The sequence below is a fragment of the Dermochelys coriacea genome, chromosome 8 (genome assembly GCF_009764565.3).
Source record: "Dermochelys coriacea isolate rDerCor1 chromosome 8, rDerCor1.pri.v4, whole genome shotgun sequence".
In the NCBI taxonomy this organism is placed as follows: domain Eukaryota; kingdom Metazoa; phylum Chordata; order Testudines; family Dermochelyidae; genus Dermochelys; species Dermochelys coriacea.
In genome coordinates, this window is record NC_050075.1 from 105,572,967 (window position 1) to 105,600,380 (window position 27,414).

At 54.8% G+C, this 27,414-nt stretch overlaps 2 protein-coding genes across 6 annotated transcripts; one reads left to right on the forward strand and one right to left on the reverse strand.

The window, feature by feature from the left end:
• Positions 1 to 367: 367 nt before the first annotated feature.
• Positions 368 to 10,417, reverse strand: TOE1 (target of EGR1, exonuclease). 3 transcript variants are annotated; one of them, XM_043491138.1, is made up of 8 exons: positions 10,273 to 10,417; positions 8,275 to 8,404; positions 7,438 to 7,478; positions 6,508 to 6,604; positions 5,877 to 6,035; positions 4,547 to 4,806; positions 3,208 to 3,379; positions 368 to 1,351 (listed from the first exon to the last, which is right to left on the reverse strand). In XM_043491138.1, exons 2-8 carry the CDS (start codon positions 8,389 to 8,391, stop codon positions 503 to 505), a joined length of 1,695 nt encoding a protein of 564 aa, XP_043347073.1. In that variant the 5' UTR covers positions 8,392 to 8,404; positions 10,273 to 10,417; the 3' UTR covers positions 368 to 502. The 3 variants fall into 3 exon arrangements, with proteins under 3 accessions (XP_043347073.1, XP_038269287.1, XP_043347074.1); XM_038413359.2 differs by having other exon boundaries at positions 8,275 to 8,401; positions 10,185 to 10,371; XM_043491139.1 differs by lacking the exon at positions 10,273 to 10,417 and adding an exon at positions 9,010 to 9,097.
• Positions 10,418 to 10,587: 170 nt separating this feature from the next.
• Positions 10,588 to 27,117, forward strand: MUTYH (mutY DNA glycosylase). 3 transcript variants are annotated; one of them, XM_043491140.1, is made up of 18 exons: positions 10,591 to 10,853; positions 10,894 to 10,942; positions 12,266 to 12,381; positions 13,822 to 13,955; positions 15,340 to 15,379; positions 15,937 to 16,010; positions 16,183 to 16,224; positions 16,328 to 16,399; positions 16,628 to 16,741; positions 17,212 to 17,309; positions 18,294 to 18,438; positions 21,678 to 21,753; positions 22,352 to 22,546; positions 24,528 to 24,673; positions 25,095 to 25,268; positions 25,576 to 25,626; positions 25,895 to 26,066; positions 26,910 to 27,117. In XM_043491140.1, the coding sequence occupies exons 3-17, from the start codon at positions 12,273 to 12,275 to the stop codon at positions 26,018 to 26,020; spliced, it is 1,596 nt and encodes a 531-aa protein (XP_043347075.1). In that variant the 5' UTR covers positions 10,591 to 10,853; positions 10,894 to 10,942; positions 12,266 to 12,272; the 3' UTR covers positions 26,021 to 26,066; positions 26,910 to 27,117. The 3 variants fall into 3 exon arrangements, with proteins under 3 accessions (XP_038269288.1, XP_043347075.1, XP_038269295.1); XM_038413360.2 differs by lacking the exon at positions 10,894 to 10,942 and having other exon boundaries at positions 10,588 to 10,814; XM_038413367.2 differs by lacking the exons at positions 10,591 to 10,853; positions 10,894 to 10,942 and having other exon boundaries at positions 12,359 to 12,381; positions 13,822 to 13,915.
• Positions 27,118 to 27,414: the final 297 nt, after the last annotated feature.

A 27,414-nucleotide genomic window follows, 5' to 3' on the forward strand; every position in this document is an offset into this window, starting at 1 on the left:
AATATGGGAGTTGGGGTGTCCTTCCTTCTCTACCCTTATGAGGGAACCCAAACCTCTAGAAACTAGAGTCACAAGTCTGGCTTCTTACTGCCCCCTCACCTGCAAGAATGGGTTTAGCTAAAGCAGCCTCCCTCTTCCTCCGTTCCCCTCCCCTTGCAGAGAGAGAGAGAGGCAGGCCACCTATTAAAGCTACCCCAGGGAGCGCTGAGCTAGGCTGTGTTTCTTGAAAGACGCATCCCCAGGCCATCTAACGGAAAGTCATGGCAACATTAGAACAGAGCTCCCCCCCATTTAAAGCAGGAGCTAGCCAATGCAGTCTCAGACCCACACTGCTGCTGCCCCTGGGCAAGGAAGACCACACGGTAACTCAGGTAGGGAGCAATTTAATTGTACAGTAATAAAACGTGACTAAGAACTTGCTCCCCTCCTCCCAAGTTCTTCATGTACAGAACGAAGAACCTTCACCTGCTGGAGGAAAACACAAAACAAGAGTCTCCCAGTTCTAGCCACTAGCCCAGGCCAGCTTCATTTTCTGGCTGTGAGCTTTGGAGGATTTAGAAAACAAACTCTTCACTATCTGAAGTGGCACCGATTTCCCACTGAGATACAACTTATTGTGACAGTCCGGCAGCCATGGCTCAGAGCCAGAGTCTCTGCCCTCTCCTTTCTTAAGCAGCCAGACGTAGGCCATGATATAGCCAGTCATGAAGGCATCAAAGCCGGCTCGGTGAATGCCCCCCTCCGAGCGGCTCTCCTGAGACTCCACACGCTTCCCGGGAGCGGAGGTGGCTTTAGTTTCAGAACAGCTCTGTAGGTGGATAGTTGAGCTTTGCTCATCAGTGCCCGCCTGCTGCCCTTTTACTTGGTCGCTGTCCAAGGTGTTTCCTCTGGCAGCGAGACAGATGTCTGTTTCTACTGGGGGGGCAGCTGGGTGAGTGCTGCTCTGCTGGTCTGTGGCACCCCCCAGATCCTCCTCCAGCTTGACATCTGTTGCACTGTCAAAGCCAGGCTCACGGTCCACGTCAATCGAACTCTCCACCTGCAGCAGGGTGCTCTCCTCACTGGACACGTTCGCTGCTGCCCCTGCACCAGCAGGGACCATCCCAGCAGCCAGACTGCCATGACAGCTTTGTTTCTGTGGGGGGCCGTCCTCCCCATTCCGAGCCACCTCCATGTCCTTCCCCCTTCCCTGCTCAGACTCTTTCATGGACACCTCTGCATTCTTCCGTCGCTTCCACCTCTGCTGCCGCTTCTTCCGCTTCTCCTCTTTACACTTCTCATCCTCGTCGATAATGAGGTCGATGTTGTGGGACCGGGAACACTTCACCCCATTCGGACACCAGCCATAGGCCTAGGGGGCGAAGGCACACATCATAAACTGTGACAGCAACGAGCTTCACGTTTACAGCTACTTTACCCAGTAAGTGGGGAGCAGCAGCGTCAGCCACACTGGCCATTGCTCCCAGCCGGACGCTCGTGGCTCCCTCTTCGGCAGCAGTCCAGGCTGTGGTCTGAACCATCAGTGATCCTTCCTGGCGGGCTACTGACTGGCTGACAACCAGGGAGCGGAACGGAGGCCAGGAGGGGATTCTCTTTAGGAAGTGGTCTGCACAAAGAAAGCTAGACGCGTAAACGTGCATGGTGGGATTATGTCTTCATGAGCTACACCAAGAACTGGCCATGGTTAAGGCTGCGAATCTGTCACGGAGGTCATGGATTTCGTGACTTCTGCAGCAGCTGGTGCTGACTCAGGGCTGCCCAAGTCGGGCAGCTCCTGGGCAAGCAGCAGCAGTTTGGGTGTGTGGGAGAGGGCTCAGGGCTGGGGGGGGGGAGGCGCGATTACCTCGGGGGGGGCTCCCTGGCTCCCACTGGCATGGCCCTGCAGCTCCAGGGCGGCAGGGGGGGAGTCTCCATGCCACATGCTGCCTGTAGGTGCTGCCTGTAGGCCCCGCCCCCACAGCTCCCATTGGCTGTGGCTCTCGGCTAACAGGAGCTGTGGCAGGAGTAGTGGAGCCCCCAGCCCCTCCACTGCCTAGGAACTGCAGGAATACAGAGCCAGGTAGGAAGCCCCTGCCAGACCCGCCAACCCTCCCTCCAGCACCAGCAAGGTCCAGCCCTGCCCCTCCCTCCTCTCCCTGGAGCATCCAAAACCCCCCACCTAAGTTTTAGTCACAGTGGGCATTTTTAGTAGTCATGGACAGGTCACAGGCCCATGACCTGTCCATGACTTTTACTAAAAATACCCGCCATGACTAAAACGTAGCCTTAGCCATGGTCAGACTAGAGCTTGTGTGTCAGTGGAGTTACACCAAGGATGAATTTGATTTATAGTATAGGAGTTTGTACACTAGCTCAGGCCAGTGGGCAATCTAGTTCAGTAGCCTGCAGACAGTTCCTTCTGCCTACAGGAAGATATCAGAAACCCTTCTGGAGGCAGCTGTGGGGTACACTGTCCACAGAAAGTTCTTTTAACCCCCATTAGTTAAGAGGCTGGCTTGTTTCCCTGAAGCAAAAGTGTTTATATCCCTTTCAGAACAGTTAATCAGTGATACTCCTATTAGCCTCGTAAGTGTCTAATCCCTTCCTGAATCAACAGAATTTATGGCCTCAGCCTGTGTCAGAGAGTTCCAAAGGCTAATTGTGGGTTGTGAGAATGTTTCCTTTTCAGTTTTGAATTTGCTACATTTCAGGATACAATTAACTTAGGCTTGAATAAAGACTGGGAGTGGGTGGGTCATTACACAAAGTACAACTATTTCCCCATGTTTATTCCCTCCTGCACCCCCCACTGTTCCTCAGAGGTTCTTGTCAACGGCTGGAAATGGCCCACCTTGATTACTACAACAAAAGGTTTTTCCCCCCCCACTCTCCTGCTGGTAATAGCTCATCTTAAGTGATCACTCATTACAGTGTGTACGGCAACACCCATTGTTTCATGTTCTCTATGTATATAAATCTCCCCACTGTATTTTCCACTGAATGCATCCGATGAAGTGAGCTGTAGCTCATGAAAGCTTATGCTCAAATAATTTGTTAGTCTCTAAGGTGCCACAAGTCCTCCTTTTCTTTTTGCAAATACAGACTAACACGACTGCTACTCTGAAACCTACGTTTCAGTGTCATTGTATTATGAGACTGGGTGACCAGAAGGTCCCAGTCCATCTCCCCCACTTGCGGCTGCAGGACCTAGGTGCTAAGACTACTCACCGAGAATGTTTCGCAGACGTGGACCTTATTTGTATCTGCCACATTGTGATCAGTGTCTGCCAGGGAGCAGTAGCGATAGTCTATGTAAGGAGACATGCTTCCGGGGTAGTTACAAAACTCAATAGATAGGTGCTGGCTGCTGGAATCCTTCCGCTTGCAATTCTCTCGTTTGCTGGAACACACAAAGATTCAGTTAGGCTCTTTGCAGAAAGCCCAGGGCAGAGTGGGGGAGTCCAAAGGGAACTGTTCTCAGAGGCAGCTTTTCACTATTTTTCTTGTCATGAGGCAGGTTTAATGGTTCCTTCTCTTTATACCCAGAGGTTCCTTCTCTTCATACCTAGAGAAGGGTTCTTTCCACGTACAATGATCTCGGGGCACTTGGCTAAAGCTGTTCAGAAGGAGCATGCAGAATTCTGACAACGCACAGGAATAACTTAAGGGATCTGTTCTCGGTATGGATGACTTCCATTAGCGTCAGGATAAGTTCTGATCAGAGGGAAGAAGAGACGGCCTCAGAAAACAGGGAAGTCAAAGAGCTGACCTAGGGACTATCCAGCAGATTCCTGCAGTTCTTGCCTCCTAGTTCCCAAAACAGGTGCTAAAAAGAGATTTAAAACCACTGGGTGAAGTTTAGGGGAGAGATCAGGTGGGCTGCACCACTGCCAGTCACCTGGTTCAGGGTCAGATTCCTACTGCAGCTAACGCAGAGGTCAGTGTGTGTAGCAACTGCAGAACTGGGGCCTTTAGGTATGGTAGAGATAGATGAGACTGATGCACGTGGCTGCTTCCAACTCAAATCTGCCAGGAAATACCGCCAGCAGGAGAGATTTCTGGGTGGGATGAAGAAGGGAATGCTTACACCCTGGAACAAGGAGCACACACCCCTCAGTGGGAAAGTGAGACACGATAGTCATGGTTAAAGGGAAGGCCACAGGAGAGAAAGTGCCCTAACACTGTAGAGCTGACACCTGTTTGCCGTGGCAGTGGAAGGGCCATCAGCAACCAGTCTGATTTAACACCAATATTTCAATTCCATTTATAACTGCACTGACTCCTCTGCTGGATTATTTAACAAGGGGAATCTGCAGAGACAGCATCTTCCTTGCTTAGATGTTGGTATTCATAGTGCTTGTTCTCCACCTGAGCTCTAAAGAAATCAGAGCTTGTCCTCATGCCACCATCCTTAGGATGGAACAACAGGGAAGAGGCACAGTGCAGAAACATTACATCATCTCTATGGGATGTGTGAGCAGGGCGGTATAGAAAGACCCACATCTGTTGGTGTCTGGAAGCCAGCGAACCTCCCCCAAGCCCTTGAAGTGCATGAAGTGTCACATACCACTTCTTGTAGGCGTACTCAAGATAGGAGGCTACGAAGCGAGTCTCGAACTCAGAGGCGTATTTGGTATCGTATATCCCAGCTGGGAACATCTCAGAAAGGTCAGCAGTGAAGGTGCCAAGGCTATCAGGGAGGTGAGCGTAGAAGCACTGGTACAGGAACACTAGATCAATCAGGCCATTGTGCAGAATGAGGGGTTTCTTTGCTCGGATCAGCTCCAAGAAGAAAGCACGAACGTTCTGGCTCTGGTTCTCATTGCCCTGGTAAGGCAAGGATTAAAGTTAGGGAGCCTCAATCTGCTCTTTTCCATATAGCCACTGTGTGCCCTATGCCGGGAAGCCCTTGTCACCAGCCTCTGCTACTGAAGCAAGACCCACCCACTGCTCATTCTGGATAAGAGTGGCCCAGCAGCATGGGGAAAGTGGCTCCTAGCCAGATGCAGGCTGGATGTGATGGGAGAAGAGAAGCGAAGCCACTTGGAGAACAGACAGTGCAGTCAGGATCCCTGGCCTGGCCCTCCAGCATCCTCTCCTGGCCCTGGGGATTAGCTTGCCCCTAGCAGCACTACTCAACCCACAAGGTATTTCTGCATATCAGTCCAGGAATTCCAGAGAATCGTGGAAAATGAACATCTTCCCATCCACCAGGCTCTTAACAACGTCCCTCACCACCGCTTTAAGTCATGTAAGCCCTTTTGGACCCATGCATTTAACCTTCAAGAATGCAACTACAACCCTGATGAAGCTTGGAAAGCTGAATGGAGTTCACAAGAAGTCACAAACACACACCATGTGAAAGACTCGACACAGAAGATCCCTGGGATCTCCTACAAAGCTCATGAGCAACCGTAAACCACATCGCTCCAAGCCATGGCAGATGCGGATACTTGCTGCACAAATGGAAAATTAAGGACCCTCTGGTATGCGACTGTGGTCACTCAGAAGAGATGATGGAACATAGAACAACTCAATGCCCGATTCACAAATACTCCAGTTGCAATTACCTGGCTTAACCATCTGAATTGTAAAATTATAGTAGTTGCTCTACATTTACATCAGCCACGCGAAGAGTGAAGCAGTTTGGAACTCCTTACTGGCTCAACACAATCCACCTCCCTCTCAAACGTCATGCAGCCCTAGCTCTGAAACCCAAAGGATCTCCCTTTGTGAAAGCCTGGAGCAGACAGGGCTGGGGATCAGATTTTCTCCTCCAGCGGGGAGGGTTGTACCTGAGCAGCCACTAGAGCAGAGCTTCCCCTTTAATTACCATGAAGTGGAGGATAAACAGAGGGGACCTTGGGGCCGGAAATCTCCCCGATGCACAGTGGTACCTTGTCATTGCCCTTGTGGTAGGGAATCCCCTGCGAGTACTGTTTGTTGAAGTCAAAGCCATGTTGCACCAAAAACTGAACGGACTGAGGTTCGATGATATAGTCCTCCATACACAGCAGGGTCAGGTTGTAGATTTGGGAGAGGTATGTATTCTCAGACTGAAGAGACAAATCAACAGGGGAAAGTTAGACAGGCCAGTAAGACAAGTCATACAGCAAACAGCCCTGGCCTGGGACTCCCAAACAGCTGTTTCACTAGTGGCTGGGACTGGAAAAAAAAAGATACAGGAACTCAAAGCAACATCTCCCACCACTCACCTTCTACTGCCCAGTCCAGCCAGGGACTAAGACCTCTTGCAGTGTTGCAAGTGCCGTTGACTTCAGTGAGAGCTGGTGCTGGGCTCCTCACTGCGAGCCCCTGCAGCAGAAACTCTGCTGCCTACAGAAGGGTGCCCTATCCCGACAGACCTACTGGCACATGAATCTCTAGCACAGCCATCCCCCGAGAACCAGCAGCATCATATGAAAGGCCCCTTTAGTGAAGTCACTACCTTGTAACTAAGACACTGGCTCCTGCTACGCTTTGTCCAGCTATGACGACAGACAGGAGTGGGTTGAGCAGGCAACATACCTTATCTGGGAGCTGTTTGAAACAAGCAATTCCTAAAGACAGGACAGAGCGTGTTCGGGCAGCACTGCAGACCGCTTTGTATCTCTCTTCAATACATCTGCATTGAGAGAGGAGAGGTCAGCCGGGGCAGCAAGAAGCAGAATCGCTTCAATGACTGCACACAGTTTACTGTTCTCCTTGAGGCACAAACTGCTACCGATGGCAGCTATGGGAGCTTCAGGTTCTGTGGCAGACTAGTCTCCCCCTCTCCTACCTTAGTGAAGAGCCCTTATTTGGGGCTCCAGGGTATTGCTGTTGCTGCTCCTGTCTCCCTTTCACTTTGTACAGTCTCTGCAGCAGGGAGATCAGACTGTTCCCACCCCCATTTTCACAACTACCAGCAGCTCGAGGTTCAGGACAGGTGAGAGCACAGGACCCAGCTAACTGGAAGGAGGTGGGTCCCAGTTGGTACCTCTGCATTCTCAGTATGGTAAGCCTAACCGTCGCCTGAAAAGGCTGGAGATCTCAGGTCCTATATAAAGTCAACTACAGAACAATCAGAACTTTCAATTCTGTGAACGACATAGTAGCAACACCTACACCCCCAGAAAGCGTCAGACAGCAACCTCCCCAATCACAAGTCTGAGGCCAGCTCTCTCCCAGTCCCACCAGCTGGAATGTTGCTTTCAGCTGAGTCTCCCAGTGACGATTTCCAGAAGGAATTGTGCTTGCAATGTGGCTGCTAGCCTCACTCTTTTCTACCAGCAGGACAGAGCAGCAGGAACAGCAGCAAGAGGAGGTTCCATCCCTAACAGCAGGAGTAAAACCACTTTGGCAGGAAGACCCCCAAAGAGATGCTATTTTAAGACAAATATGAAAATGGATGTAAATTTGAATACAGCACTCCATCTAGGAGCAGGGTTTGGCATTCAAGAACAGCACATTACTTACTGGTTTAGCAGACTTTTCCTTGCTCCAAGACCACTTAGCTCCTGCAGAGAAAAGGGAGATTTGGTTAGTAATCTTCATGTTTCCTCCCCTTAAAGTCCAATGCGGAGATTAACATCTCCTCAGAGTGAACTAATTACTCTCTCACAATAGGTTAGGAGGCAGCTAAACCAAAGAGCTAGATGCCAATTTAAATCCTGCTGTACGTTTGACAGAAGAATGCTCTCCTCCACCCACCAGCAGGTACTGCCTGCTGCAGCACACAAGATCAAAGGGTGCTTCACATCAACAATCAAGCTCTTTGGGATGCAGGAACTGAAAGGAGCTAAACAAGGACAGCTCACCGGGATATTGTACACAAGTCTGGGCAGTGCATTGCAGACTGGACGATGAAGCAGCTGGCAAAAGGGGGATAAATGGTCTCATGGGTCCTATGACAAGAGGCTCGTAAACTAAGGTTTATATTCCCTGATAAGAAGATTCATATGGGCCCTTATTGAGGGATACCCAGGACATTCAAAGAAGGAGGAAACCTCAAAAACACAAGACTAACAAGTTTACATCAAGGAGAGGATCAAAATGAAGCAGGAGGAAGATTGGGTGGAATTCTGGAGAAGCCTCCCTACTCCAAGGATAATGAGTGTATGGAACAGACTCCCAGAGACAGCCACAACCATATCAAATAGGCACAAGCATAGTGGGGACAAATGGATATGACAGTGCAGAGACAAGAGCTAGAGGGCCAGAGACAGCATCTCATCTTCCATCCCCAAGGGTAGCATTCAGTTAAAGAATTACACATCTTTGATGTAGAAAAGTAGTGCACCTCATCCCACTCACCGTATCCACAGCTATGAAACTAGATGTTTTTATGGCCAGGAGCATGGATGGCCACAGCTCCTTGAAGTTATCATTCTGGACATCAATGACAGGTACTTTCAAGCAGGCCATCTTCATGCAGGTCACACTGCTTCCAGAAATGAGAGACAAAGAAACTCAAGTTATTTAGAACTTCAAGGAGTCATTGATTAAGGAGTCTCCAACATTCTGGCACCTAGCTGCCAACACGATGGACACATTGGAAATGCTGACCATTATTGGGGGGATGGATAGCTCAGTGGTTTGAGCACTGGCCTGCTAAACTCTGGGTTGTGAGTTCAATCCTTGAGGGGGCCATTTAGGGAGCGGGGCAAAAATTGGGGATTGGTCCTGCTTTGAGCAGGGGGTTGGACTAGAAGACCTCCTGAGGTCCCTTCCAACCCTGATATTCTATTTTGCAGAGACAATAAAAGAGCCAGCTATGCTCTCCACCAGGAACTCCCACCAATTTCAACATACAGTTCAGCAAGGCAGAACCAAACCCCAGCAGTCAGTGGCAGAGTGTACCCCAGGGGAAGAACACAGTGCCCAGAGCTCCTGAAAGGGCCAGCCTTTTGTTCACAGATTCTTTCATGAGCAACTGTGCACTGTTCAGAGCGGAGGCGGCATGGCGAGTACAGCTATGCAGCGCAGCTCATTATGTGCCATTCCTAGCCTGCCTCTGCCTAGAGCCACAGCATCCCCTGCGCTCGGTGCCGGGGCAGAGAGCTGCACCGAGCCCTGGGACCTCTGGGCACGACTGTCTCCGCGTGGTGCTGGCCTGGGCAGGGAAAGCATTAAAGCCCAGCAAGTGCCACAAGTCACATCTGCCCCTGTCGTGGGATAGACGCCCCCGCCCCCCACTGCAGCCCCCCGCGTCGTGGGATAGACGCCCCCGCCCCCCACTGCAGCCCCCCCCGTCGTGGGATAGACGCCCCCGCCCCCACTGCAGCCCCCCCGGTCGTGGGATAGACGCCCCCGCCCCCCACTGCAGCCCCCCGCGTCGTGGGATAGACGCCCCCGCCCCCCGCGTCGTGGGATAGACGCCCCCGCCCCCCACTGCAGCCCCCCGCGTCGTGGGATAGACGCCCCCGCCCCCCACTGCAGCCCCCCGCGTCGTGGGATAGACGCCCCCGCCCCCCACTGCAGCCCCCCGCGTCGTGGGATAGACGCCCCCGCCCCCACTGCAGCCCCCCCCGTCGTGGGATAGACGCCCCCGCCCCCCCCTACAGCCCCCCCCGTCGTGGGATAGACGCCCCCGCCCCCCACTACAGCCCCCCCCGTCGTGGGATAGACGCCCCCGCCCCCCACTACAGGCCCCCCCGTCGTGGGATAGACGCCCCCGCCCCCACTGCAGGCCCCCCCGTCGTGGGATAGACGCCCCCGCCCCCACTGCAGCCCCCCCCGTCGTGGGATAGACGCCCCCGCCCCCCACTACAGCCCCCCGCGTCGTGGGATAGACGCCCCTGCCCCCCACTACAGCCCCCCCCGTCGTGGGATAGACGCCCCCGCCCCCACTACAGGCCCCCCCGTCGTGGGATAGACGCCCCCGCCCCCACTGCAGCCCCCCCGTCGTGGGATAGACGCCCCCGCCCCCACTGCAGCCCCCCCCGTCGTGGGATAGACGCCCCCGCCCCCACTACAGGCCCCCCCGTCGTGGGATAGACGCCCCCGCCCCCCACTACAGCCCCCCCCGTCGTGGGATAGACGCCCCCGCCCCCACTGCAGCCCCCCCCGTCGTGGGATAGACGCCCCCGCCCCCACTGCAGCCCCCCCCGTCGTGGGATAGACGCCCCCGCCCCCACTGCAGCCCCCCCCGTCGTGGGATAGACGCCCCCGCCCCCACTGCAGCCCCCCCGCCTCACGGGCCCACGCGGGCTCCTTGCGCTGACCCCGGCACCAGCCGCAGCGCAGGGGGCGCCCCCGGCCGCGGTGCATGCCGGGACCGTAATTCCAGGGCTCGCCCAGCCCCTGACTCCCCGCGGGGCCCGCACGGGCGGAGGGGCCGCAGCTCTCACGGCGCCGCCATCGTCCCGCTTCCGGGACTAGAGGCCGGTCCGGAGCTCGGGCCGGCGGGTCCTTCCCTTCAGGCGGCGCGGTCGGGCTGCCCGGGCAGGCGCCTGTCTCCGGCTCACTCTAACCGCCGCTCTGCGCCCTCAAAGCCGCTCCCGAGCGGCGGCTCCGCGAGCGCGGCCACGCGCCGCACGCTCCTAGGCCAACGAACGTTGTTATTTATCAGGCGTTTGGAACGGGCAGCCCCGAGTCCGTGCGGGGTCCTTGTGAGAGACCGGACGGGTGAGGAGCCCGGTCTTCTCGGACACGCCGATTGGCTACTAACCCCAGATCCCGCCTCGTCCGCTCATAGGTCAGACCTGTCGTGGCCAGTCTACACGAGACGAGAGGTGCTGGGCGCGAGACGGCTCCCGGGGCCTCGCTCTGATTGGCTCCTGCGCGCCCGGGAGCGGGCTCTGATTGGGCCGCGCGAGGGCGAAGCAGGTCCCCGGGAAAGCGGGGCGCGCGGGGTGAGTGCGGTGCGGGAAGGCTCCGCGCGCGCGGCCCCTGCTGCGAGGCGCCCGCTAGGCGGGGGCGTCGCTCCCCCTGGCTGCAGCGCGCCCGGCTGGCGGCAGTTTCCGGAGGCACGAGGTGCACGGTTCAAACCCCCGCCCCCCACGAGGTGTCCGGTTCCACCCCCGCCCCCCACGAGGTGCACGTGGTGTCCGGTTCCACCCCCCCTCAGAGGTGCACGAGGTGTCCGGTTCCACCCCCGCCCCCCACGAGGTGCAGAAGGTGTCCGGTTCCACCCCCCCTCAGAGGTGCACGTGGTGTCCGGTTCCACCCCCGCCCCCCACGAGGTGCACGTGGTGTCCGGTTCTACCCCCCCCCAGAGGTGCACGTGGTGTCCGGTTCCACCCCCGCCCCCCACGAGGTGCACGTGGTGTCCGGTTCCACCTCCCCTCAGAGGTGCACGAGGTGTCCGGTTCCACCCCCGCCCCCCACGAGGTGCAGAAGGTGTCCGGTTCCACCCCCCCTCAGAGGTGCACGAGGTGTCCGGTTCCACCCCCGCCCCCCACGAGGTGCAGAAGGTGTCCGGTTCCACCCCCCCTCAGAGGTGCACGTGGTGTCCGGTTCCACCCCCGCCCCCCACGAGGTGCACGTGGTGTCCGGTTCTACCCCCCCCCCAGAGGTGCACGTGGTGTCCGGTTCCACCCCCGCCCCCCACGAGGTGCACGTGGTGTCCGGTTCCACCTCCCCTCAGAGGTGCACGAGGTGTCCGGTTCCACCCCCGCCCCCCACGAGGTGCAGAAGGTGTCCGGTTCTACCCCCCCCCCCAGAGGTGCACGTGGTGTCCCGTTCAACCTCCCTACATAGACACCAGGTACACGGAGTGTCCGGTTCACACGCACATGAGATGCACGGGGTGTCCGGTTCAGACCCCCCGCACACGGGGTGTCTGGTTCACTGCTCCTCCCGCACGGGGTGCCCTGTTCTCCATCCCCCATGATACAGTTGCCAACCTTCCAGGATTGGCCTGGAGTCTCCAAGAATTAAAGATTAATCTTTAATTAAAGAGTATACCATGTGATTCAATCTCCAGGAGTATGTCTAACCGAAATTGGCAACCCTACCCCATAAGGTGCACGGGGTGCCCAGTTCTCACCCCCTTCCCCAATGAGGTGCACAGGGTGTCCGGTTCTCACCCTCCCCCACATGAGGTGCATGGGGTGCCCGGTTCACACACACACACCGCGAGATTACCACCATCCCACGAGGTGCACATGGTGCCTCGTTGTCCAGTTCCCCCCCACATACACACACACAGCATGCAGGGTGGCGGTGGGAGGGCATGTGGTGTCCGTGGCCCTTAGGGAGGTTCGGCCTCTTGGAGTGAACAGTTATTGCAGCAGCTGCTCAGGATGTGAGGGCCCTTGAGGGGGTCACCATAACAGTACCCCATTTGCTCTTTTTTCCTCAGCCTGGCGATGAGTAAACTCCGGGCAGCAGCTCGCAGCGGGCGGGGACTCCAGCAGGGAGCAGGGGATGTGAGGAAATCCCCAAGGAGGTGCAGGGAGAATGTATCATCCCATAAAGGTGAAACGCTTCAGCTATCTTAGGATCTTATTGGGACACTGCAGTGAGGGTGACACCATGATGATAGGCACAGTGTGAACAGCTAGACATGTACCAACAAGATCAGGAATGAGCCTGGGTGCAAAGGGATGCAGGCAAATAAAACCATATTTTATAAATAAAACCCTGTCTGTCATAGGGGCTGCACGTTATTCAGTCTGACCATTGAATACATTAATTCACTGCTGATCCTAATATCCTGCACTTGTACAGCACATTCCATTGCCATCCTCATTGGAGCCCAACTCTCTGGACTCAAACCTGCACCTTTCGATGCTAAAATGGTAGTGTGAAGCTCCTTGTTTCTTGTCTCTCAGTAACTGCAGCTCAGCTGTGCTCAGTTTACAAGTACATATACATTTCCTCTAACTGCCAGGCCTGCAAAATCACGTTTGGGACGTGAGACTCGATCTGAGCTTTTTCTTCCTCATGCATTAGCAATGACCAAGATTTCACAAGGTGAGCTTGGTTAACTACTCTGCTGATGTTGTGCGAGAAGGATAGATTGCAGCTTCCTCATACAGAGGTGGGTGAGTTCCGCAGGGCTAAGAGCAATAAAAGGTAATTGAAAGCTTACTTTAGTCGCTGAAATCAGAAGACTTGGCCCTGATACACGCAGGGAGTTGACAGTCACGTTTTCAGAGACATATAACATTGTAACCATAAGTTTGTGCTGCTGCTTTTTTTCAACAGTTTGTTGTTGCACTTCCAAAAATAGACTGGCTGGTTTCTGGTCAGTTTCTCTGCCTCCTTCCCATGTTTGTGTGGGCTTCCTCACCCCGATGTAAAGTACACTCTGTAGTAGGCATGGTAGTTAAAATCTCTTCGCCAGAAGCTTATTTTGGTTAATGCATTCAGTGGAACACAGAGAACACAGGCATAGAAGTGTGTACTAGTTAAGTGTTGGCATGCTCTAAGTTGTACGAGACATATGGAAAAACCGTCCCTGCCCTGATGAACATACAGTCTATGAGACGACAAGATGCAATGGGAGACTCAGGTAAGGGTGGTAAATTAGAGACGCTTTTTTTTTCTTTCTCTAATCTGACACATCTCTCCACTTCTGTAATGTTTAGGAGGGGAAAGCATTTGATGAGGGCCAGTATTTGTGAAGTAGGCTGGTAGAAGTGAGGCTTTAGGGGCGAATTTGAGATTGTAGAGGTCTGGTGCACTGGGACCGGGTGAATCTTAGAAACAGCTGGTGAAATCCTTTTGGGGCCATGCACCCTTCAGGGTCTAGTGCAGGCTTCTCCAGGCTATTTTCCTTGTTTCTAGTGGTTTGTGTAGTCTGATGGAAAGACCTTTTTTGCCTCAGTAATGAAAGGGGAGCCAAGCCCTCCCCCACCAGCTCCCCCCACCACTGGTCCTGTCTTCTGACTGGCATTTAATGTCTCCTTGCAGATGTGCTACCTCCAGTGTCTGCCCAACAATCTGCGTACCATCTCTTCAGCCACCCGGCAGAAATCGAGGCCTTTCGGAAGAATTTGCTCGCCTGGTACGACAAATGCAAGCGTGACCTTCCCTGGAGGAAATTGGTATGGCAGGAGTGGGTCACCGCAATACGTGGTTGGGTTCCCCCAATTTAAAAGATGCCCTGATGACCAAAGCACTGTCTTCCCCTATGAACCTGTCAGATTCCATTGAAACTGAAGGGGCATCTAAAATCAGATTGTATCTTCCTCCACTAATCTGGTTTGTTTCCTTTAACTTGGTCCTACCTGAAACTAGACAGGTCAGTTTCACTGAGTGTTTCTAGTGTCAGTGTCAGCTTTTCATCCTTGGTCCCATCTATTGGGTTTGAGCTTCTAGTGCTGCAGGGAGGCTTTTATTTATCCTTAGCCACTGACTGTTTACTTTCCTGTTAGTTTGTATTCCTTTGTTGCTGCAGAATGTTCTGTTGTTCCCACTCTGTGCCAGCCCCAGCTCTCACCTCTGTCCTTGCTAAGCCCACAGCGGCGAATGGTGACAGTGGATTTACCTGTGCCATGGTGGAATGGCTGGTGTGGTCAGAGGTGAACTTCAGCTGCTGTGCTGAGAATTGTGTGGGGCCACCATTGTCCCATTTAAAAATCTCCGGTGCTGGTATCTGTGTGTGGGGTGGGGTGGGGGTGTCCTTAGGGAAGGTTTCTCTGTTGGGATTCTAAACTTTCAGGATAAACTTTAGCTGGAGAAGCATCAAAGAAAACATATGAAATCCCTCATGCCAAGATCAAGAGAGATTGCAGCCAATTTTGTGTTGGCTTTCAATTGGTCAGACCAAATTCAGCATTAATGGAAACTTTTGGGGGCCAATCTTTTCTTTAATTAGTATCTAAACTGTGTATAGAAGTTAAAGGTAGTTAAAAGGTAGTTGCTCACCTTTTCTTATTTGCATATGCAAATATGTGTTTTGCATGTGTTTTATGCAAATATTTCCTGTGCATCTTAGGCCCCATTGGCTGAAAAAATAACCCTAGTCCTAACCCTCTAACCTGGTTGGGCATCTGACCTTCCTAAGAAACTCTGCAAGAACAAAGTGCTTTCCAAGGAAGGTTTTGGTTAGAGCTGTTTTCAGGTGGCCAGTAGCAGCTTGAAGCTGCAGATCCCAGGTCTCTTCAGAGTCATATGACTCCTCCATTTAAGGAGCTCTTCTATCTAAATAGAGTTACACTTACAAATTTTGTTCTCTGCTAGTATTTGAACCAGGGCTCAGATATAAAACACTGCCCAAGAGGAGCTGCTCTCTGCAAGCTAACTGGTGTCATTCCAAACACTGGTGGCATCTCACCAGTGCTAAATTTGACTCTCTCTCTTGAGTGCAAATGACCCTATCCAAACAAGGTGTGCACTTCCTTTCCTTTTCCCCATCGCTCCCTGAGCAGGGTCCAAAGCTGAGAGCTCTGTCCTCTCCCCTGAAATTCTCTCTGCCTTCTCTTTCAGGCTGCAAGCGAATCAGATACTAACAGAAGAGCATATGCAGGTGAGACAGAGAGAACACAAGCTGTCTGCTTGGGCTTCTTTTCTCAGACAGAAGGTTTGTCACGGCGTGTCATCTGTGTCTAGCACTGCAGAGTTAGCAGGGTGCATTGTGAGGGATTGCAGCTTCACGGTGGAGAAAAATACTCCGAACAAATCATGCTGCTCTTCCAAAACCGGACGCAGCCCAAAACTCCTCTAGACTCTTTCTGAAAGAGGCCAGCAGCGTGGCACTTGCAAGGACCTAGCATCACAGGGATGAAGCTGGACAATGATGGTGCTGCCTCCTTGGCTCAGACGGCCTGGTCTGAGAGATGCATGGGAGCAGCATATACAAATGGGGAGAAAACTGGTGGCCAGTGGATCTTCTGGGCAGTAACTTTGGATACGTCAGTGGCCCCAATTCTAAGCCTGCTTCAGGTATAAGGGACTAGTGCAAGCCATGGGAGGCTCCGCCTTCCCCCCAGAGAGACCTTGTGCAAAGGGACAGGGCAAGGTGTTGAATTGGTAGGGGGCCTTCTAGTCCACCATGATGCTCTCGCTTTTCCTTTGTGCCTGCAGTGTGGGTGTCGGAGATCATGCTCCAGCAGACACAGGTGGCTACGGTGATTGACTTTTACAACAGGTGGATGCAGGTGATTGTCCTTTGTCTCTTCCTCCCACGCCCAGAGCCCTGAATTTCTGAGCGTGTCTGAAACCTTGGCCGTTGCATGTTTGTTCCCAGCCTGCGGGTTAGCCATGCGTTCGTCGCATTCTGCAGACCCGTCCTGTGCCAGCAAACAAACCTCTGTTTCCTTTGCAATGTAGAAATGGCCGACGCTGCAGGCACTCGCCAAAGCTTCCCTGGAGGTGAGAATCCCCCATGGCAGGGGCCTGAAAACACCCCCATTGATCTTTAATCCCGGGCCCTTTGCAACTAGTCGTAACTCCTGGCTGTGTGTCTTGGGAACAGGACGTGAATGAGCTGTGGGCAGGACTTGGCTACTACTCGCGAGGGAAGCGGTTGCAGGAAGCAGCACAGAAGGTATCCTGGTGGGGGGTAGTTGTGGAGGGATGGGGTATTTCCTACGTTCCCTCCTCTCCATGCTAGTGCCCTCTGGCTGGTGTGTGGGAAAGCCCGGTGCCACGGCTCCGTTCCCAGGTGCTAGCCAAAAGCTCCAGAGTGGAGCATGGCTGATTTGCCCCACTCACATTGGGAGACACCAGGTCCCTGCTGTTTCACGTGGATTCCCGTTTATCCCTCTCCCCTCAGGTGGTTTCCGAGCGGGCAGGTCAGATGCCCAGGACAGCTGAGGAGCTGCAGAAGCTTCTGCCGGGAGTGGGGAGATACACAGCAGGAGCCATCGCCTCCATCTCTTACGGGCAGGTGAGGAGAGACCCGGCGCTGTCTGTGTGCCCGCATTGCCGCAGGTGTGTCAGGCTGTGCTGGCCTTGGGTTGCGTCCAGTTTCATGGGCGCCTCAGCTGACAGGAGGTTTGGGGAACATGCCTCTCCCTGTGGCTGCTGTTAGCCGCTCATGGCCCCTCTTGCCCCAGGGCAGTTCTAGTGCTACTTGCAAAGTTTCTCCTGCCTCACTGAGAGCTGGGATCTCCCGGGGGATCTGGGCACTGAGAGGAGCCTCGTGCTACCGCTGCTGCTTGGGCACTGGGAAGCCAGACCAGCTCCAGCCATCCTTGGTGCACTCTTGGCCTGGGGTTGCTGGTCCTCCATGGGGGAGGCTTGTCCCTCCAGTTACCCCCCCTGGGACCGGCCTGGCCGACTGCCCTCCCTTCCTAGGGGCACGAGCACACATGTTCCCTGAGATGGTGACTGCGGCTCTTCCGTCTCATGGGCCAGGTGACGGGAGTGGTGGATGGGAACGTGATTCGAGTCCTGTGCCGGGTCCGATGCATCGGCGCCGACTCCAGCAGCCCGGCTGTCGCCAACAGACTCTGGTAGGGGATTTTTCTTGTCCAGGAGGTGAGGGCGGGTTGTAATACAATCAGGAGTAAAGCACAGCAGGGTGGCCTGGGGGGATCGGTCATGGGAGACAGCTTTTCACCTCTGCTTACCAGGTCGTTGGGATAATCAGTTGCCTTACAGCCCAGACAAGCACTAGCCCAGTGAGCAGGAATTGGCTCCCTTGTAGGTCCATACAGGGCATAGGCAGGGATTGGATCAGCCCTGGAGATGAAATCCCCCCACTTCCCCCCAGCTGCAGTACAGGATCGTGCTGAGCAGAGCTCACCGAGTACTGTCCAAGCGCCAGCGAGAACTGTCACAGGAGCGGCTGCATCGCTAAGTAGGGGCTGGGATTCTCGGCCAATCTAAGCAGAGGAAGAGCCTGCGTGTGGTGGCTGCACCTGGCTTTCATGGGTCGCTGACCAGTTGCATGCTCTCAGGCGCTCAGTACGGTGAGAGGTGCCTTGGAGAGTGTGGGCCTGTGGCCGTGTCTGCTCATTGCACCAGGGGTTCCCAGCCTTTTCACTGGCTCACGAGGCAGCAAACCTGGCTATACAAGCTAGTGCTGGCTGCCTCTAACTGCCATGAAGGAACCTGGGGTGCGGAGCCCCCCGATATCCATTGTCGGAGAGAGCCATCACTGGGATGAGGCTGCGGGGAGGTCCTGGCCCTGTGACTCCAAGTGGCTCCAGTAAGGCAGGAAGAGGGATCCTGAGCACTGGTCACACTAGCCCAACATACTAGAACAGGAGCAAACCCCAATGGCCGAGAATGGCCAAGCCCCCTTGGCCCTGGGTCTAGCTGGTTTCAAGGTTCTGAGCCTCTCCCCAGCTGCGGGGAGGGCGAGTGAGTGCCTGTTTGAGGAGGGCTGTTCCTCGTCCCAGCTGATGGGACCTACCCCCCGTGTGTTGTAAGGAACGCTCCTCTGGCTAACCATGCCTGCCCAGCCTGCCATTTCTCGCTGCTCTTCGTTGTAGGGATTTGGCCAATGCTCTGGTCGATCCAGCCCGGCCAGGGGATTTTAACCAAGCCATGATGGAGCTGGGAGCTACTGTGTGCACCCCCAGGGCCCCGCTGTGCATGGAGTGTCCTGTGAAGCACCACTGCAGGGCGAGTTGCCGAGTAAGTATTGCGCTTTCCTGCATTCAGCTCAATCCCAGTAGGTCGGTAGTCTGTATGTAAACCCCACGCTCTTCATAAAAACATGGGCTGTTAGGAAGGGTGGGGATGGAGCCCCTGATCCCATTCCCTGCTTTCCCACCACCTCCCTCTGGACCCCGAGCAAGTCACTTCCCTGCGTTGGGATTCCTCCGAGATGGCTTTCCCCTCGGCTTCCCAAGAGCTCACTTCGACTCCAGATTCCATCACTCGGGGATTTTTATTGGGTGCACAGCAATGTTACGCTGAGCTGAGCGGACTCAAACACGGGTGGGGGGGGTGGATGAAGGATACATCCTAGATCCAAAATTGCACAGCAACCCTCTTCCTTTGTATGCATTGACATATCACATTGCATTTACTCTACATTGCATCACACATTCTGGGCCTGGCTTGGTTACGTGGTAGGAACCAAGGCCTGTACAGCACGCTCTGTCCGTCCACAGCATACTCTTTACTTCCAGGGTGATCCTGTACGTTGTTGTTTTTCCCGTTGTCAGTGGTTCCCTGCAGGTTCCTCCTTATCTCAGCTAGCACAGACATTCTGTCCCTAGCCTGCTGATCCATTTACCTCCCTAATCCTGTCTCCCGAGAATTGAGGCCTCGTGCATGTCTAATTATGCCAATCCGGCCTACGCGCTGTAAACTGAAGGTGGGGATCCAGAGAGAGAGACACCCGCACACACCCGGAGATCCCTATATGACAAGCTGCTGTTCTTTGGGCTTTTGGTTTTGGAGCTTGGGAACTCGAGATGGAAGAGCCTCGTGGCGTCATTCAGTTGCACCCCTGGGGCTGGCCCAGAATCCCGCCCTGTGAAATAATCAGCAGTGCTGGGTCCAGTCCAGGTTTAAATGACCCAGGCTATTCCTGCCCTTCCTCTGCCTTGCTGGTTCCACAGTCTGATCAGTCCCAGCGATGGGAAACGGTCCCTGATAGCAATCATTGTTTCCTGTGAAATGCTACCTATAAACCTATTCCCATTAATGGTATAGGGGCCAGAAGGACTGTTTCATTGGATTATTTAGTCTGAGCTCCTGTCTAGCACAAGCCAGTGAATCTCACCCGGTCACCCCTGCTCGAGCCCAGCCAGTTGCGTTTGACTAAAGCGCACTTTTGCCTGAGTGTAGCCAGCTGTTCTGACTACACTCGCAGTGTTCAGCCAAATGCATCTGATGAAGTGAGCTGTAGCTCACGAAAGCTTATGCTCAAATAAATTTATTAGTCTCTAAGGTGCCACAAAAGTACTCCTTTTCTTTTTGTGAATACAGACTAACTCGGCTGCTACTCTGAAACCAGTGTTCAGACAATACGTTTGGTCTCTTGAAGACAAAACGGTGCAGTCTGGAAAGGAGACATACGCAGCCTCTTTCCAGGGAGCGGTTTGTATCTGGCAGCACGTTCACTTTACGCAGAAGTGTGCTTCAGAAACGTGCATTTAAACGAACTCTAGTTACATTATGGCTTGACAAGTTACAAAACTTGATAGCGCTAAAATCCAGCACACCTTGGTTTGTTCTCTCCTTTCCCTGTCTCTCTTTTGGATGCTATGCTCTGAACCAGCTGCTTCAAAGCTGCCTGTACTAGGATATAGAACAAACATTTCTTGTCTTTGGCAAGTTCTCTATTAGCTAATGCCAAAGCTGACATCAGCTTTGCAAAGGGTCATGAGATAGTCAGCATGAGTGAACAGAATTGCAGTAAGATCATAATACATTCAGTTAACATAACTTCCCCACACACACATAAAATGTGTATTATATTAATACTGTGTGCATAATACCCAGACTATGCCTAACTAGAGGTATTGGCCAGTAGCATCTTCTGGAAAGGCATCGAATCTTGATTTAGAGACATCAAGAGATAGAGACCCCACCACTTCTCTTGGTAGTTTGTTCCAGTGGTAAATCACCCTCACTATTAAAAACTCGTTCACCTGCGCATCTACCAATGTGATATATGCCATCATGTGCCAGCAATGCCCCTCTGCCATGTACATTGGTCAAACTGGACAGTCTCTACGTAAAAGAATGAATGGACACAAATCAGACGTCAAGAATTATAACTTTCAAAAACCAGTTGGAGAACACTTCAGTCTCTCTGGTCACTCAATTACAGACCTGAGAGTGGCTATCCTTCAACAAAAAAGCTTCAAAAACAGACTCCAACGAGAGACTGCTGAATTGGAATTAATTTGCAAACTGGATACAATTAACTTAGGCTTGAATAGAGACTGGGAATGGATGAGTCATTACACAAAGTAAAACTAGTTCCCCATGTTATTTCTCCCCCCCACCCCACCTCCCACTGTTCCTCAGATATTCTTGTTAACTGCTGGAAATAGCCTACCTTGCTTGTCACCATGCAAGGTTTTCCTCCTTTCCCCCCCCTGCTGCTGGTGATGGCTTATCTTAAGTGATCACTCTCCTTACAGTGTGTATGATAAAACCCATTGGTTCATGTTCTCTGTGTGTATATAAATCGCCCCACTGTATTTTCCACCGAATGCATCCGATGAAGTGAGCTGTAGCTCACGAAAGCTTATGCTCAAATAAATTTGTTAGTTTCTAAGGTGCCACAAGTTCTCCTTTTCTTTTTTGCGAATACAGACTAACACAGCTGCTACTCAGAAACCCGTTAAAAACTTGTGCCCAGTTTCTCATTTGAAACTTCTCACTCCCTTTTACCCGGCCTTCCCCGGTTCCCCTCTCCCCGTGGCGTTTACCCCCTTGGATGTATTGTGTACAGATTCCCAGACCTGTTCACACGTGGGCTAAGCTCTCTTCTGACTCGTGGCTGCAGTGTCTTCGGGTATCCACATCTTGGGGCAGTTTGTGGCTGGTGCCAAATGCAATATATGCTGCAGCGTGCTGCCAGGTTTGAAATGGCATAAGAATGGCCATAGTGGGTCATACTAACGCTCCATCTAGCTCCGTATCCTGTCTGCCAACAGTGGCTGGGGCCTGATGCTTCAGAGGAAATGAACAGAACAGGGAGATTTCGAGTGATCCATCCCCTGTCGTCCAGTCCCAGCCTCTGGGTGTCCCTAAACCTCTGACTGCCAGAGTGTGGGGCTGCATCGCTGGCCCTCTTGGCTAATAGCCATTGCTGGACCTGTCCTCCATGAACTCGTTATCTAATGGTGATAGGGTTCCGGGTGGGGAATTCCAGCTGAGCCCTGTAGCTGACCCTGTCTCCTTTGCAGGTGGAATTTACCGCCAGGAGGCTGCTGGGAAAAGCTGCCTCCCGTTTCTCCCAGGCGCCTGACATAGAAGAGTGTGGTAGGTGCTGGCCAGGGATCCCCACCTCTCACCGTGCTCTCGAGACTCAGCCCCATATGGAGAGCACTTCTTGACCCCTTAACTCCAGCGAGCTCTGAGCCGGCGGGGAAGCCTCGCCCTGAGGCACAGAGCTCTGGGGGCAGCACGGCGATAGGCCGTAAGAGCAGCAGGGGCCAGGCAGTGCTGCCGTGAACAGTAGGACTCCTGATGGACTCCCCTGCTGGCCGTGCAGCTGGGGTGCCCCAGCTCTGCTGGGTTACACTAGGGGGCGGGAGCGTGCAGTGACTTACACACAAGAAGGAGACGTTAAGGGAGAGCTTCTGTTGCCCAATTTCTAGGGGGTCCCCCCCAACACCTCCTTGAGGCGCCTCATCTGGCTGATCGTGGGCTGAGATGGTGCCTTCTTGTTGGGAGCCCCTTGGCCAGCTGCTGGAGGAGCTGCTCTCAGGGCTAGGGTAAATGCATGAGCAGCGGGTGATGGGTACCCCTGGCCTCCTCTCATGCCATGAGCAGGGCAGGGGTGCAGCCCTTCAGCACCAGGTCTGATGGGGGCCGGTGCAGTGACACGGACTGACCCACTGCCACATCTGATTCACAGCCGCCGCCACCGCAGGCATCTGCTCCTTGTGCCCCCCTGCAACGGAGCCCTGGGACAGCAGCCTCGGCGTGGCCAACTTCCCCAGGAGAGCCGCCAAGAAGCGGCCCCGGGTGGAGCGGACGGCCACGTGTGTGCTGGAGAAGAGAGGCCACCGCGGGGAGCCGGAGTACCTGATCGTGCAGAGACCCAGCTCCGGTAACTCGGGTGTGCGCCAGGGTGGGGATGGAAAGGGAGACTGGGATGGGGGGAGTTGTGTGGAACAGAAGGATCACTGCCCTGTCGGACTGTGAATGCTGGGGGGCAGGGCTTAGTCATCCCAGAGGGCTGGTGCGAGAAAAAGCCCTCACTCCTGACTGACCTCGACAGGCATCAAACACCCACAGCCAGGGGGAGGCGGGAGGGAGCGTGGGAAGGATCCCTGTGGGGGGAGCCCTGCTGGGAGCTCTGGCCGGATTAGAGAGGTAAGCATCTGAAAAAAAACAACCCGGAAACGTCCAGGGAAAAAAATGGTTCTTTCCCAAGGCCTGATATGGGAAAATTGGAAAGAAACTGGTGAGATGAAGAGTGTGCTCTGAGTCAACAGGGACAGGATTATGAGGGGGATGCTGTTACTGACGTGATCAGGACAGATCTATTTCCATACTGCTCCTGTGCCCAGAAGACAGAACCTTCCTTTCGGTTTACAACAAGACTGGCGCGTTCTGTGCTCTGTATTTTATACACTAAAAGCTGTTTTATCCGTCACTTCACCAGCTGGAAAGCTTTATAAACCAGCATTTCTGATCTTCATTAAAATGCTGGTTTTTAGTCCGGTTGGTGCAGGGCCAGCAGGGGGCTGGAGCACAGGCTCTGGGAGGGAGTTTGGATGCGGGAGAGTGTGCAGGGGGCTGGATCCAGGGGCCGCTCACGTTGGGCGCCTCTCCGCAAGCGGTGACCTGTCCAGCTGCTCCTACGCGGAGGCACAGCACGCGGCTCTGCGCATTACCACTGCTTCTGCCCCCGCCACGAGCGCTAGCACTGCAGCTCCCATTGGCTGGGAACCGTGGCCAACGGGAGCTGTGGGGGTGGAGGCAGCGCGCGGAGCCGCCCGAGGTGAGCAGCCCCTGGATCCGGCCCCACCTACCCACTTCCACTGCCCCAAGTCCCCTCCCAGAGCCCACGCCCCAACCCCCTCCCTCTTAGTTAACCCCCATTTTTCACTTATCGGCACCCCCCCTTCCCCCAACATGCCGGATAAAACAGCTTTTACTGTATATTTTTTTCCTATTTGCCAACAGGCAAAAAACAATACCTGTAAGTACCTTCGTGTGCAGCTACAGTCCATCCCCAATGCTAGGTATATTTGTCGTTGTTTGAATCAAAACTAAAGAATTTATACTTATTTATTTCATAAACATACCAAACAGGACTTTCTCGTATGCTAACTAAATTGTACGTAATACATTTTGCATTCTTAAAAAAATAAATAAAGTTTAGTTTTGATTAACAAATAGCTACTTCAAATCCTTTTCTCCTCAAAGTTCCACTTTTTTCCACCCCTCTCCCCAATTGGTTTTTTCCCCATGGCTTCAAAATTTCCATAAATTGTCCATCCCCAGTCTGGATAGAGGTGTAGGCACAGGGGCTGTGCAGTGCCTGACGGTGCAGCCGTTATGTCAGTAATGATCCTGGCTGCAGAGCAGGAGGGGTGATCAGTGGTCACGGTGCCCCAGATCCAGCCACTGGCAGCACAACAGCTCCCCATGCCTTGGGCTGTCTTTGGGGGCTCCTTGCACCCAGCTTCCTGGGCCTGAACCTGCTGCCTCTTCCCCTCTCGCTTCTTGCCTGTTTGGCAGAGACTTTACAACAGCAGTTTAGCCCCCAGGATCGACCGCTTGAGCCCTGTGCCTGGTCTGAGCAATACCCTCAGGCGTCTCGTGTTACAATTGACGGGGGGGAGGTAATCAGAGGGACGTGATCTTGAAGGGACAATATCCTGTGGCCCACCAGGGCAGGAAAAGCTTGGACAGGCCAGTCGAGACACACTCTGCCCTGAGAGGCTTTTCCAAGCCCTGACCCTGGCCTGTGAGCAGAGGAACGTCGGGCCCTGGGTGTGGTGGGAACACAGCACCCTTGAGAGATGGAAATCTGGCTGTGCCGAATGTGGCCTGGCTACCCGTTCCTTGCTCTCTCCCAGGCTTGCTGGCAGGCCTGTGGGAGTTTCCCAGCCTGCCCTGGGGGCCGGAGCTGAAGGAGAAGCAGCAGATGGAGGCGCTGTTGGGTCACGTTCAGGCCTGGGCCGGAGAAGCCGTGGCCAGAGGATACCTGCGGCATGTTGGAGAGGTAAACAGGGCCACGTATCCGTCCTGGGGTGGGTAAAGGGTTTGTGGCGAGTGGGGCAGCTGATGGGAGCGCAGACCGGGCCTGCCATAGGTCGAGGGCATCGGGGGACAGATGGGGAGGAGCTGCAGTGCTGGGCTCTGAAGCAAGGCCTCCGTCTGCAGCCAGGAAGATGATGCCCAAGATGTGTCGGCTGGAGGCCAGGGAGCGGCGCTAGGGAGTGGCAGAGCAGAGGGTCCCTGGTACCCTCACCTGGTTGGTTCTGCTCGGCTCCCCCCATTATAACCCCCTCTCCAGCCACCGTCACCCTGTCGCTGAGCGTGGATGGTGCTCGGCTTGCTTGCGGTGCAGCCAGAGGGGGGCGCCGTCGAGCAGCGAGTGTTTCCCCCACCTGGGACTGCAGATCTTTTCCTCTGCATTCCAGGTCGGCCACGTCTTCTCCCACATTCATCAGACATACGTGGTCTATTCGCTGCTCCTGGGCGGGGACCCCGAGATGGCCTCAGGCAGGCGGGACGAGGAGCTGGAGCGGCCAGCGTTCCGGTGGGTGACGCAGGCCGAGTTCCAGAAATCGGCCGTCTCCACTGCTATGAAGAAGGTACTCAACCCCACCCCCTGGGATCCCTGGGAGTGCGGGGAGGGGCTCAGCCCTGTGCATCCCCCACAGGACTCCTGGGAGTTGGGGGGAGAGAGCTAAGCTTTTGCATCCTCCCCCTTGGGATTGCTGGGAGGGAGAGGGGCTCAGCCCTGCACACGCCCTGCCCCAACTAAGGTCACATGAAAAGTGGCCGGGGGCCAGCCTGGCACGTCCCCCTCGAGCTGTGGGAAGGAGCCTACGGCGCATCCCCACCCTCCAGTGCCGTATCTCCAGGGGTTAGCCCGGCTCTGTCTTGTGCTTCCCCTAGGTCTGGAAGGCGTTCGAGCAGCAGAGCTGTGAGGGGAGGGGGCCCAGCAAGGTGAGTGCGTCCGTGCCGCATCTGCGAGGGGGCAGCTGAACAACACCGAGCATGGGCAACACCGAGTCACGTAGACTCAGCCCACGTAGGAGGCCCCCCACAGTCCGTAGTTCCCTGCACGTCTTTCATCCAGCCAGCCCCCTGATGTCAGTCTCCAGCCCCCCTGGGCATTGTCTTCCTCTGGGGCTGTCAGCTGGAGAGCCCCCCTCCATCCTTGCCAGGCTCCCCGAGCCAACAGCAATAACCCCACGTATGTCCATCCCTGTAGGGCTGCAAGCGGAAACGGGGCGCCAATCCCTTGCACGCTGGCCAGCTGAAGGTGGAAGCAGACTGCAGCCGCCCCCTAAGGCAGCTCTCCCTCAAGGCCTTTCTCAAGGCCCCCGCTGGGGAATGACTGCGGTCTCCTGCTCCAGCCGGACCCACTCGGACTGCACCCAACGGTGAGGCCCCTCTGGAGGGGAGGGAGGCTCCATATTCTGCATTGCTTGGGCTGTTTTGTCCCCCCCCCCCCAACCAGCTGGCAGCTCCACCAGGCCTGCAGTGACTGGCACCCAGCTGTCGGGGGCAACACCGAATCATGTAGACTCGGCCCACGTAGGAGGCCCCCCCACAGTCCGTAGCTCCCTGCACATCTTTCAGCCAGCCAGCCCCCTGCAGAGGGACCCCCTCTAGTGCCGTCTCACTTGCGTTATCACCACCCCCACAGACCACTTCCCTTCCCCGGGAGGCTCCGAGAGAGGGATGCCACACGACAGTGGGGACGTGGGGTGGAGTGAGGAACCTGCGCCTGCCTGGAGTGGTCTCGCTGCATTACACGGGGAGTTACAGGGGACATCCTGCTGGCATGACAGCCTGGGGTCTGGACTTCTCTGCTCATCCCCAGGGCGGGTACAGCATGGGGGTCTGACTGTGTCCGAACCCTGCAGATGCACGTCCACTGAGAACTGGGCTGGGCTCCTGGCTCGCTTCCAGGGCCACCGAGCGGCTGTTGGGTGGGGCTGGTCTGGCTCAAGCCAGCGTCAGGTGAACGTGTCTCCGTCCCAAGGCGCGATACATTATTCCCTGTGGGGATGAGATCTGGGGCCCCCACTGCAGCCAGGGGACAGTTCTGTCCAGTCAGGGCGTCCCAGCGTTCTGGCAGGTGGTGTTCGTGGAGCGGGGTTGCCCCTTCACGGGTGAGGGAAACCGACACACCCACCTTCTCCAGAGTAATGGGGAATCCGGGACTCTAGATGCGGGACAAAGTGGAACTGAACGAAGTGGAACTACTGTATTTCCAACAGCTGCCCGTCTCCTCCCACCAGCCCCGTCCCGCTGCTCCTGGGACACGGAGGGTCATGAGACCTAGCAGAGCCAGAGGGCGATGTCGGATGCCGTGGGACAGTTTGCTGCTAGCCCTGCCTCGTATGTTGGCTCCTTTTCCGCCTGCTTTTACTCACTCTCACAGCTGAGGTTTTAATAAATCTGAACTTTTTCTATAAGCTTTTAAAAGCGGATTTTGGCTCCATTTCATTGTAGCCACCTCTGGAAACACGCTCCGGCAGCGCCGCAAAAGGGGATGCGAAGGGCCTGGCCCCAGCTGCCAGGCAGAGGTTGCTGGGTGACCACTGGAGCCATGGTGATGGACAGGAGGGGGTGGGAGATAAGTGCAGGAAACAGGGCAGCGGTGGTATGAGCAGCAGGGAAGGAGTGCCCTGAGTGCCACCTTCTTTTATAGAGCATGATCACCCAGCCACTCCATCCCACCTGCGGGCAGCCTGGCAGTGCCCCTCAAGCAGCCTGCCTGGG